Source organism: Narcine bancroftii, chromosome 11 (genome assembly GCF_036971445.1).
Source record: "Narcine bancroftii isolate sNarBan1 chromosome 11, sNarBan1.hap1, whole genome shotgun sequence".
Lineage (NCBI taxonomy): Eukaryota > Metazoa > Chordata > Chondrichthyes > Torpediniformes > Narcinidae > Narcine > Narcine bancroftii.
This window is the reverse complement of record NC_091479.1, coordinates 10,790,311-10,803,158: the sequence shown is the minus strand read 5'-3', so window position 1 is coordinate 10,803,158 and position 12,848 is coordinate 10,790,311. Positions and strand designations below refer to the sequence as shown.

Genomic DNA, 12,848 nt, shown 5'->3' with positions numbered 1-12,848 from the left:
TTCAGGCCAAGCAAGTTGCATGCTCATCCCCCCCCCCCCCCGTTGAGAAGAAGAAGCAGAGGAGATGACCCTAAAGGACAGAGACCATGGCAGCACACCAGCCAGAGGCTCAGCAACTGAAGGACTGTTGGCAACTAGCGGTCAAAGAACCCACACTGGCGTCGGGCCGTTACGGTCGAAGGATCCACAGAGGCTGCGGGCTGCTGGAGATGGGCTCGCGGGAGCCAGGTATCCGAACCGGGATTCGAAAGGTGGCAAGAAGGGCCCCAGAAGGACCTCAGCCATGGAAGGTTTCGTGACCGTATCTTGGGTTTGGATCTGGACCTCAGGCTGCCAATGGTTTGAACAGGAATCTATGTGGGCTGCAGATATATCATGTATTTTACATTATTACATAACAATAAAAGAAACCTTGATATTCTTACCGATCAGAGAGAATAAAGGTGAGCAGATTAGGTGCACGGAGGAATTGTTTGCACTGTCTAAAACTAACCTATGGGCCGATTTTGGCCCCTCATATCAGTTCCTATTCTGCAATCTCCTCCAATCCTACGTAAATCCTCACTCAGTTCGTCTTTATCTCAGAGTCCAATGTCCAAGCTCTTTTCCGAAGACTGTGTCTCCTGCCTCTGGTCACTCTGGCCAACCTCTGCCATCTATCCTTTTAATCCCACTCAGAAACGTGCATTTATGGATGCAATCACTCCTCAATGACTTTCTCAATGATTGCTTTACCAGCAATGCCAACATCCTATAAATGAATAAAACAAAATCCTCCAAATTCCACTAAGTACTACTGTAATCGTTAAAATATTTTGGACCAATTTTTCAGGTCGAATTTGTGGGGAGGGTGGTCGACTTTTAACCCACCTGTAAGTCCATGTTCGGGGCATCGGGAGCTCGGATGAGTGGGCAGCCGAGGCCTAGGAGAGAATCTACAGCCAGGGCGTTGGGAGCTCAGTTTATAAGCTGGTGACCGATCCTTTGGTCCCAATTACAGTCATAAGTCGGCGAGTACCTGGACTGAACGTATATATGGCGAGCACCAGTTTTGTGCTGTTCTTCACACCAATTGTCATAAGGTTTGGGAGTATCATGTAACTTATATCAGTTAGCAGGAGGTAAGAAATTACCCAGTAGTCTCATGGCTGGGATTTTTTGATGCATTTACTGTATTTTATGGTTCAATTTATATTCTGCTGGTTTACAGGAAATGAGTTACAGGGAAAGGTTAAACAGTTCAGGATTTTATTCCCTGGAGCGTAGAAGAATGAGGGGAGATTTTATAGAGGTGCTTAAAATTATGAGGGGGATAGACAGAGTAAATTAGGTCGGCTTTTTCCACGGAGGGTGGGTGAGATAGAAACCAAAGGACATGGGTTAAGGGTGAAAGGGGAAGAGTTTAGGGGGAAAATGAGGGGGAACATCTCCACACAGAGAGTGGTGGGGTTGGGGTATAGCTTCCAGCTGAAGTGGTGAATGCGGACTCAATTTTAACATTTAAGAAGAACTTTGACAGGTACATGGATGGATCGGGTGCAGGTCAGTGGGATGAGGCAGAAAAAATTACAGGCTGAAGGGCCTGTAATATTCCATGGTTGAGATACTTGATGAATGGACATTTCTCCATGAAATGTGATAAATGGGCAGGAAAAACAGACACTAATTAGTTAAAACTCTTTTTTCCTCTGAGGTTTCTCCCTTAATCTTCCCGACGAGTTTTTATTACTGGGCATTCCTTTGCTTCAATAAAGAAGCCATTCTTAACTGTAAGCCTACACCAGGAGGCTAGGATATTTCACCTGAGCGTTTAGTTAGGCAATGTGTATTGCCAGCTCAGTTCCTGAGCTTCTGGCTTCACAGTCCCATATTAAAAGTGTCAAGTGACCTGCCCCCAGCTTTTCAAAGACAAGATTTAATATTTTTTAATGGTCTCAGGTTTAGGTGAAGGGTTGTGAAATAATTACCGTATATGTCGACCGTATATGTCGCCGTTCAGTCAGAAGCTGATATGCTTCAACATCAATCTTTCCCCTTAGATGTGATGCCAGTGGTCGGTAGTAACTGACTCAACTTTTCACACTTCTTGATGATGGATATTATTAACGACATTGTGAAACAGGTGGATACCACGCCCTGCCGGAGTAAATGTTCAAGATGAATAAATACCATATATAAGGTGTGATTTAGAGTTTGCCCCTTGGCGATGGAGAACAGCATGAAACACTCGAATAACTCCTACAGTCCTGCCATTAAATATTTTTTCTACTGAAACTTACCGTATAAGCCATTGTATAAACTCATTTATCGGATGACACCCCAGAATTTCCACCAAAAATGGCAGTTTTGAGTGACACCCTTTGTATAAAACGACCCCAAATCTTGAACGTACCACTGATTCTGGAAAAAAAGCAAATCACCGTATTTTAATGAAAAAATTATCGTTTAGAAGTTTCAATTTTATTTAGTTATCGTAAAAATAAACCACGGGTTGGATCCTGTAACAGGCGGCTTAAAGCCTGTACAGAGCAGACAACAGTCGGACTGGGCGGATTGGGCCCCGCGGAGGAGTGCTGAGACTTTACAAATAACTAGCGGTGCATGCGCGAGATTGCATCGGAGCCGGCAGGAAGATGACTTCGCCGTCAAGGGAAGAATTTTAGATCCTTTGTAGAGGACGACCAGGATCTTAAGGTGAAATTTTTAAATTTCGAGGCTTGTCCTCTACAAAGGCGTATACGATACACTTGGGAAGCTGGATTAATAATTCTTTCTTTGGCTTGGCTTCGCGGACGAAGATTTATGGAGGGGGTAAAAAGTCCATAAAAATGTATTTGAAATGTGTCCAACATAACTTAAAATAAAAGCACAGCAAATGAAGCTACCAGTTCCCAAATAACTGGTAAAATTTTACTCAACACCATGTAAACGAACCCACACCAAAGCGCTGTCACTAGTGTTTACATTACACCAGCTGGGAACCTTCGATGCGTATTACGGTAGGTAATTGACAGAATTTTTCCATTACTTGAAATAAATTGGCTAAATTTTAAATAACCAAGACTGTATGTAGTGCTCAGTCGTGTGTTTAACAGCATTACTCCGCTGGTCAGTGGGATGGTTGGTAAAGTACTGTTCAGCGCCAAGGTTGGGATCGGGACCTGGGTTCGAACCCCGCGCTGTCTGTAATGAGCTTGTATGTTCTCCCCTGTGTGGGTTTTCCCCGGGGGCTGCGGTTTCCTCCCACCTTTCTAAACATATCGGGGGGGGGGCTTGGATTAATTGGGTGAAATTGGGCAGCTGTGGCCTGCATGTCTAAATTTAAATTTGGGGTCATCTTACATTGCGAGTACAGCTCAGAGCCTACATTGTAAGTGGAAATTCTGGGGGGGAGGGTACACCATATAATATAGAAGTTAACTAAAAAGTTAAGAATGCAACCAACTGAGTGCTGCTCTCAGACTGCACAGAACTAAAACACTGCCCTCTGCTGTGCATCTTTCTCATCGACGATGTCTTGGGCTTGAAGATGACTTGCTCCCACGTTGGTGGTTCTGAGGAGCAGAAGATGTGAGGACACTTTGTGAGAACTCAGTCTGGACAAATGTCCCTGGTGAAGTTGTAAGTGATTCCAGAGGAATTGGTGACCATACTCCATTCCACAGACACACATTTATCGCAGCCACCTGATCTTGTCCACACCCCTTACCCAGAGCACCCTTCCATCACAGCTTCCCATTTTGATGCCCCCACACCCCTGCTTTCCCCTGCCCCCCCCCACCCCTGCATCCTCAACTGCTTCTACATGGTTAGTGCGACGCTATTACGGGGCCAGTGTTCCGGGTTCGAATCCAACACTGTGAAGAGGTGCGTTCTCCCCATGATCTGTGTGGGTTTCCACCGGGCTCTCCGGTTCCCTCCCACCCTCCAAAATGTATGGGTGTAATTGGGTAGCACGAGTTTAAATAATCGAATCAGCTTCTACCATGCTGTAAAAAAAATTAAAATAATAAATTCTCCCAAATCCTGTATCTGTGTATCTACGAAGAAAAATGGCATCAGACACATGGCAGCATCCCATGCTACTGGACCTATTGTAATATATTTTTTGCACTAACTTCCACTGAATATTTACCAATCCTTAAGATCTTTTATCTTTTATTTATCTCGTGTGGTGATTTAATTTATATTCATTGTTTATTGGTGCATTTTATGTACCTGCAGCGATCGGGAGGAATTTCAATGGACACAGCATTAAGCTCTCGCCTCTCTCCTTGCTGCCTGCAGGTCCCCTCCAGCCACACATTATCCTGACTTCATTGCCACCATCATTAATGAAAGAGGAGCGCAATGGAGCGCAGAGGTGGAAGGTGGCAGCGCAAGGGGAAGTATTGGAAGCACGCGGAAAAAGAAGGGAGTCCTTAGCGGGAGCTGGAAGAAGATGTGGATCGGAAAAACAAGTCAGGTTTCCTTTCCTAATGAAAATCAGACGAGTTTCAGGGGTAGCAAAACTGGGCCTCATACTCTTTTAAATTTCCAATCTTATTTTATTAACTTCGTCAACTGATTTGGTAAGAAAGCATAGGGCATACAGTAAAACCCCCGGTACCCTGACTCTCATCCCATCGATCTCCAATTAACTCCCCCCCCCACCCTTCCTTCCCTCCGTAAGGTACCTGTTAACATTATACAGTAAATCCCTGGTATCCGGCACCTATGGGGGAGGGGGGGCATCTGTAGATGATGGATAAGTTTACGTATTTTTTACCAATTTATTTTCTGTTTTATTACCGGTTGCTTGAATTCTGGATAACAGAGGTTTTGCTATATTACATTTTGCAACGGTAGAAATTCAAAAATCCAGATGCCAGAAATCCGGACGACCCGAGAATCGGGACTTTTCAAAAATCTTTTTAAATGTAGCAGGCTTTTGTTTGCCACAGATGCATAGCGGCAACAAACGTCCTCGCTCAATACAGGACATCCTATCACAAAGAAATTCATTTCTATACTGTATTTTTCTTTTACAACATTCATTTATAAACATAATTTCAAGCCTTACACTCTCCTTTTTTATTGTGAAAAAATTTATGTTTAAATTTTTGTCACATGTTGATTTTATTTTTCTTTAAAACTGCTCGTTTTGATAAATGAAGCGGGCTGTATTTGCTGATAAAGAAATGATCACAATTTACCTATTCAGTGTCGCTCAGTAGATGTGCAATGCAGCCACAAAGTCTTTATTTTGCATAGACCTGTAACGGTGGGGGTCTTTGAGGATAGAGGCTGCCTTTTTAAGACAACGCCTCATGTAGATGTCCTCGATAGGGTAAAGTCTGGTGCCTGTGATATCGCAGGCCGAGTTTACAACCCTCTGGAGCTTATTCTTGACCTGAGAGTAGGTGCCTCCATATCAGCTGGAATGCTCTCCACGGTGCACCTGTAAAAGAGTCTTCGGTGACATATCGAATTAAAGTAGGCCTTCTTTGTGATGGCATCAACATGGAGACTCCAGGACAGATCCTCGGAAATGTTGACACCCAAAAATTTGAAGTTCTTGACTTTCTCCACTGACCCCTTGACGAGGACTGGGTCGTGTTCCCCTGACTTCCTCTTGAAGTCCACAATCATCTCCTTGGTTTTGTTGTTGTTGAGCACAAGTTTGTCGCCATTACACCACTCAATGAGCTGATATATCTCCCTCCTGTACATTTCCTCGTTGCAGTTTGTAATTTTGTCATCACCAACCTGCTTTAGAATTGTGCCTGGCCACACAGAAGGAGACGCAGTTATCGAAACCACAGTGCCAGCGACCCAGGTTCAAATCCAGCACTGTCTGTAAGGATTCTGTACTTTGTCCCTGTGGCCACGTGGGTCTTCTCCTGGTACTCCCTTTACCACCCAACCTTTAAAACATACGAGGGCTAGGATTAGGGTATGGGTTAGGATAGGTCCATTGGAATATTTGGACAGCACAGGCTCTTGAGTCAGAAGGGCCTGTTCCCATGCTGTGCGTCTAAATTTAAATGTAATGTAAAACTAGCTAAAGCAATGAGTCAAAGCACAGAAGAATTATTTGTTTGAATGTGTATATATCCAAGTCATCCAAAAGACATCTACAAGATTATGATGCAACAGCTTAATTCTGGTTAGTCAGTCCATTGACATGAGTAATCTGTTTGATATTTTATTGCCTAGAGCTAGCTATCACTGGATAATCTTTGGAATGAATACCCTCATTCATGGGGATTTCCACTGGCAGAATTACCTTTTGCATTGGCTGGAAGGATCTCTTTCTTATCCAGGGAAGTGGTGGAGGCTGCTTCATTAGACATATTTAAAATTCGGTTGGATAAATTTTTACATGATAGAGGAATTAGGGGATATGGGGAGAAGGCAGGTCGGTGGAGTTAGGTCATAAATTAGATCAGCCATGATCTTATTGAATGGCGGAGCAGGCTCGATGGGCCGAATGAGGTGATAGAGGAATTAGGGGATATGGGGAGAAGGCAGGTCGGTGGAGTTAGGTCATAAATTAGATCAGCCACGATCTTATTGAATGGCGGAGCAGGCTCGATGGGCCATTTTTGGCCTAGTCCTGGTCCTACTTCCTATGTTCCTAGGTTTGCTGTCGATTATTTTCTCAGAAAATAATTGCTTTCAACATGAATTGGTGTCGATGCCAATGTTTGCCCAGGGTCACACAGAGCAAACAAAATAATTTATCCAAAGAATCTCTTTAGGCTTTTTCAGGTGCATTCTCCGCTAAGAATGCGCCTGAACAAGCAGAAGCGGCCCTTTTAAATTGCCGTTCAGGTGGCAGCGTTGAAAGCGCAACGCTGGCCACCTGAAGGACACAGCCGCACAGGATGCGGCTCTGAGCAGACTCCAGGACCTGCCCAGTGTCAGCCTGACCCTTTAACATCCACTTTCAGCCAGCTGCATTCAGGTGGCCGGGGGAGCCGCTGAGCTGACGATCCCTCTCAGAGGAGGGTTACGTAGCTCGCCTCAAGAGCACCTCCTGCACATTCAGGTGGCCTCAAAACAGCCGCCTATTGCCTAAACATGCGGCTTTACGTGCGGGGCAATTGGCCATAACAAAAAACAAGGCATTGACTAATTGTGGTGAAAAGCAGGTACTTTTGCAACTGTCCTTTATTAAAATTGTCCTTCATTAAAAGAGATTACAGGTCTATGCAAAATAAAGACTTTGTGGCTGCATCGCAGATCTACTGAGCGACGCTGAAAAATCTCAGCACAGCGGGGTTCGGCCTCCCAGCATCCATAGAAATAGAACCGACGCTTCGGGCCTGAGCCCTTCTTCAAACTCCATGGTCTCAGGCACTGAGATCACCCGCAAACTGGAGGAGCAACGCCTCAACTTCCCTCTGGGCTCCCCCCAACCGGATGGTGTCAACATTGGCTTCTACGGTTTCCATTAGCACCCCCGCCACACATACATGTTTCTCCAGTCTCTCTCTCTCTTGCATACACAGAGCCGCCACTCCCCCCGCCTCCCTTCCCCCCGATCATTTCTCTCCTTTCCTCTTCTGCCCTCCTGTCCGTGCCATTCTCTCTGTTGGTCTGTGCTCCTCCCCCTCCCCTTTCTCTTCTTCTCCCCGCCATTTTAATACAGACATCTGCCCGCTTTTTACTCGCACCTTGACGAAAGGCTCAGGACTGAATCGTCAGTTATATATCTTTTCCTCCTATGGGCGCTGCGAGACCTGCTGAGGGTCCTCCAGCATTTCTGTAATAATAAGCAGACCTTTGTAATAATTTGCTCAATGCATGTGTACTGATGTATAATGTGGCAGCTTGCATTCTGTGATCCCAGCATTCTCAGCTCGCAGTGAGCCATGCATTTAAACTCCAGTTCAGACACTTGAACACAGCAGTATAACCATTACAGGCCATCTCGGCCCCTCTAGTCCGTACCGATCAAAGTCCCACCTAATATAGCCATATAACAAACCGTTCAATGCCAGTCTTAGGGCAGGGGTGGCCAAAGTCCGGGGGCTCGTGTTCAAGTAGGCCTGTTAGAAAAAAAATCATAAATGCCGGCAATGCCGGAGCTGCTGTAATGGCCGCAGTGCTGCTGGTGTGGACCCGCGGAGAGTGAGGAGGGAAGTCTCCAGTCCGACTGCCATCAGCTCTTTACAGGCTTTAAACGACTTGCTAAAGGAGCTGATGGTGGCTGAAAACCACCGGGCTTAATACTGTTTGGCCCCGTGACTCCTTGCTTTTTTCAAGAGGTAAAACACAGAAGTCTGCAGACCCTGCGGTTGAAGTTAAAACCCGACGCAGGAGAAACTCAGCAGGTCAAATGGTGTACTTTGTGTAGCAAAGATAAAGGTACATAACCAACGTTTCGGGCTTGAGCCCTTCATCAAGGATCGAGTGGAAAAAAACAGATGTCCGAGTTAAAGGCTGGAGGTCACACTGTTGAGCATCTTGGCTTGATGAAGACCTCAAGACCAAAACATTGGTTATGTACCTTTATCTTTGCTATATAAAGCATTTTGTTTGACCTGTTGAGTTTTTCCAGCATTGGGTTTTTACGTTTTTCCCTATATTTTTATGAACAGTATGTGGCCCACAACCAAAATGATTTGGCCAGCCTAGAGAGAGCTACATTTCAGGAGTGCGATCGTGTTAAAGCCAGGTTCCATTTGCCTCCTTGCCTGGGATGTCAACGATCCCACCGTTCAAAACATGCCAGAGTTGTAGGTCAATTGAATGTAATTATACGGCACAGGCTCGTGGGCTGAAAGGGTCTGTGACCCTGCGGTTTGTCTAATAGAAGCTGCATTTTCAACATTGTTACACGCCTTTAAATGTGATAGGTTAGCTGAACACGCGTGAAGTACTGAGAAACACAAAAACCGGTGACGCTGAATATTCAAGTTCAAGGTTCATTATTATTATGAAACGGTCCAGACCAGTCCTCAGTGGGAAAAATGCAAACACATATATAGACACACAACACATATTTCCAAGCAATTTATATGCAGTACATATATGAAAGTAAATAAATAGTAGAGTCACAGAGGGTTTGTATGAGCAGTTCCTTTGGTTGTTCAGCGTTCTCACTCCCGTGGAAAGAGCTGATCCTCAGCCTGGTGGCGCTGGCTCTGATCCTCCAGAATAATGAGGGGGTGTTGGGAGTCCAGGGTAGCTCGTCCCTTGAATGCACACCAAGGAACTTTGTGGACAAAAGTCGGCCATTCTCCACTACACATCAATGGTTCCATTGTGCAGAGAGTGGACAGCGCAAAGCTCTATCCTGGCCAGCTGTGGTGTGGAACAGTTGCTGCAGAGAAATGGTTGGGAGATCAATCCTTGGTTTTGTTGTTGTTGAGCACAAGATTGTCGTCATTACACCACTCAACGAGCTGATATATCTCCCTCCTGTACATTTCCTCGTTGCAGTTTGTAATTTTGTCATCACAAACCTGCTTTAGAATTGTGCCTGGCCACACAGGAGACGATCCCTGGAGTCTCCCTCCCCCACCCCCCCATCGACATGATCTACCAGGATCGTTGTCTGAAGAGGACGCACAAAATTATTCCACTCTGGACACAGCATCTTCCAGCTGCTCCTGTCGGGGAAGAGATCCAGGAGGATCAGAGCCAGCGCCACCGGGCTGAGGAACAGCTTCTTCCCATGGGCAGCGAGAACGCTGAACGACCCAAAGGATCTGCCCACCCTGACCACTCATATTCACGAAACAATATTTATTTATTCATTTTTATAGATCTAATACTCGACCTGCAAATGTATTATTTGTCTGTATGTTTGTTATGTCTGGGTTTTTCACCGAGGACCGGAGGACGCTGTTTCATCAGGTTGTACTTGCACAACCCGATGACGATAAACTTGACTTGACCAGAGAGTATTCTGACCAGTTGCGTCACGCTCTTATATGGAGGTGCCAACGTATAGAACAGGAAAAATCCACAGACAGTGTGAACAGTCATCACAGGTACCAGTCTTCACTCCATCAAGGACATCTACAAGAGAAAACAGCCTCTGTCCTCAAGGTCCCTCAACACCCAGGCCGTGCCCTCTTCACACGGCTACCATTGAGAAGGAGGTCCAGGAGCCTGAAGATGAACACCTGTTAGAAGGGCAGCTTCTTCCCCTCTGCCATCAGATTCCTGAACCACACACTATCTCACTTCCTCTTATTTTTGCCCTAATTTATTTATTTTTAAATGTAATTTTATAGTAATATTTGCGCTGTGACGCTGTTGTGAAACAACACATTTCATGACATAAAAGTTCTGGTTCTAATAAATGAGAAAATGCAAGATTATTTATAAAACTTAATTGTGGCAGCGACTGCTTCCTACAAATTCAGCAAATGAAAATCCCAAATGTCCGTCCCAATTGTTACCCTCATTCTGAATTCAAGTTTAAGTAAATTTCAACAATCCAAAAACTGAGAAACAAATTCTTTGTTTTATTATGTACCACACCAACCAAAGCTTGCAACAAATTGAAACCATGCATTTAATATAGTCAGAAATGTTTGGAAATTGAATAATAATTTGATAAAACAGTTTAAAATGACAACAGGATAAGCTTAATAGATATGGAAAACTACTACACAAGATGAGGACTTGTAAACTGATCAGTAACACAGATGGCTTTCACGTTGGATTGTTCCACATAAAATCAAAAACGCTGTGTATTTGATCTTACGTTGGGGCACTTTATTTTAACATTAAACTCAAAGGTAAATACAAGAATTAATATTCAATCAACAACTGACACTAGAGGCATCAGATGCTGAGTGCAAACGAAAATTAACAGCAAAACATTTTTGGGTCAGTTGAGCTTTAGCAATGGGTCAGCATCTGATTTAACACACTAAATTCAATAAAAGTTAACGTAATGTTTCTCTAATTCCGACGTGATACAGCAAATCAGGTTGAATTTATTTTCAGGAAGCAAATTTCTGAAAAACATTTGTTGTCCAGTGTTACGGCAAAAGTGAGACCACCATAAATAAGGACTGAAATCCCTCCAATGGAGGCTGCTTTAATGTGTATCAATAAAAGTGGGGTTTCGTTTTTTTTTATTTTAGAACCAAGAAGATGTTTCTCTCTCTCCCTGAATGCGACAAACTGAATATTGTGCACAACCTGGAATGAAGTCATACAAATTCCCCGAGTATTTCTTCAGTTCATCAATAGAGATAAAACCTATGCAGAAGTAATAAAACAAATTACAAAACTGCTCTCCCACAAAAACTTTTATTTCCAAACAACTTCCATTTTTTGTGCAAAATGTCCCGATAAATTAGGCAACTTAGCTGGTTTAAATTAAGGAATCAATGAAATTTCAAAGCTGAAGGGACTTGATAGAGGTCTACAACATTATGAGAGGCATAGATAGGGTGGACAGACAGTACCTATTGCCCAGGGCAGGAATAGCAAATACCAGAGGACATGTGTATAAAGTGAAGGGAGGGAAATTCAGGGGAGACATTGGGAGTAAGTTTTTTTTATATATATATATATATACATATATATATATATATATATATATAAACGCAGAGTGTTGTGGGTTCCTGGAATGGCTTGCCAGGGATGGTGGAGGAGGCTGAACCATTAGAGATACATGGATGAAAGAAAAATAGAGGGTTATAGGGTAGGGTGGGTTTCGTACTTTTATTAAGGAATATTTGGGTTGGCACAACATCGAGCGCTGAATGGTCAGTACTGTGCTTTAGTGTTCTATGTTCTACACACAGATTCAAGATAACGGAACAGCTAAATCAGTCAATTGAATCTATCACTGTTTAAAGAATATGTATACAATAATATAATGCAAAAGCATAGAAATGCTAGAGGAACTCAGCAGATCTCACAGCTAGCCTACTCAGGCCCGAATATCTTTACCTCCCAGGGACGCTGCGAGACCGGCTGTGTTTCTCCAGCACTTTCACTACAATCACAGTGTCTGCAGATTTTTTGTGTTTCGCTGCAATAGTAACAACTTAGCAATTTTAGTGAAGCCAACAAAGGGCCTCAGCGGGCAGGAGATTTGCATCCTTACAAAGTGCAGACTTTTTTTCCCCTGCATAAATTCCACGAGAGTGAATTTTATTCCATATCTTAAATTTCTGGGTATTTTATCAAGAGGGAATTTCTACAAACTGAACATCTATAACAGAGGAGGACTTTCCTGTATTAACACTTTACTTAGAACCATAGAGCAAAGAGGTAGTCTTTTTCCAATTTCCATTTACAGTGTTTTACATCCAGAGAACCATAGAGGATTACAGCATAGAAACTTCTAGTCTGTGCCGAACCTATTTTTGCCTAGTCCCATTGCCCTGCACCCAATCCATGGCCCTCCATACCTCTCCCATCCCTGTACCTGTCCAAATCCTTCTCAAATGTTAAAATTGAGCCTGCATTCACCAATTCAGCTGACAGCTCATTCCACAACCCCACCACTCTCTGTGTGAAGAAGTTGTCCCTCATGTTCCCCTTAAACGTTATCCCTTTCACCCTTAGCCCATCATACAGCAATCAGACGAGTTTCATCTGGAGTTCACATTGGGACAAAATGATTGTCAGATTTACAAGAAGTTTCTGGAGAAAGATGCAAGAGCAGTAGCATGAGAGAGGTCTCTCTGATTTGGGGTTATTGCTGGGAGCGCACACAGAGTTGGACATGCAGAACTGGTGGAAGGCCTGTGGTGATATGTAATTACACCATTAGGACACCAGGGGTCATCCCGGTGACCTTGTAGATAAACCTGACCAGAGCAACAGTCTAGCCTTCCAGGTTCGTCTTGCAGAGACAAGACCTCTTGTAATTCCACCACTAG

At 43.9% G+C, this 12,848-nt stretch overlaps 1 protein-coding gene and 1 long non-coding RNA gene across 7 annotated transcripts in view; one reads left to right on the top strand and one right to left on the bottom strand.

Moving 5' to 3' along the window:
* Positions 1-1,971: 1,971 nt before the first annotated feature.
* terb2 (telomere repeat binding bouquet formation protein 2) overlaps positions 1,972-12,848 on the bottom strand; it is a 50,322-nt gene continuing 39,445 nt past the window's right edge. For 4 of the 6 annotated variants that reach the window (XM_069902588.1, XM_069902592.1, XM_069902589.1 and 1 more), the window contains exons 8-9: positions 2,280-2,400; positions 1,972-2,136 (exon numbers count right to left, since the gene is read on the bottom strand). In XM_069902588.1, the coding sequence (XP_069758689.1) occupies positions 2,103-2,136; positions 2,280-2,400 (155 nt within the window). In that variant the 3' untranslated portion in view covers positions 1,972-2,102. Of the gene's footprint in view, positions 2,137-2,279; positions 2,401-10,446; positions 11,212-12,848 lie in introns of those variants that run through there. The other 2 variants (XM_069902594.1, XM_069902593.1) reach the window with 2 other exon arrangements.
* On the top strand, positions 4,469-11,242 carry LOC138745507 (uncharacterized). Its single transcript, XR_011346312.1, has 2 exons — positions 4,469-4,571; positions 11,094-11,242. It is a non-coding gene; the product is annotated as an uncharacterized lncRNA (long non-coding RNA).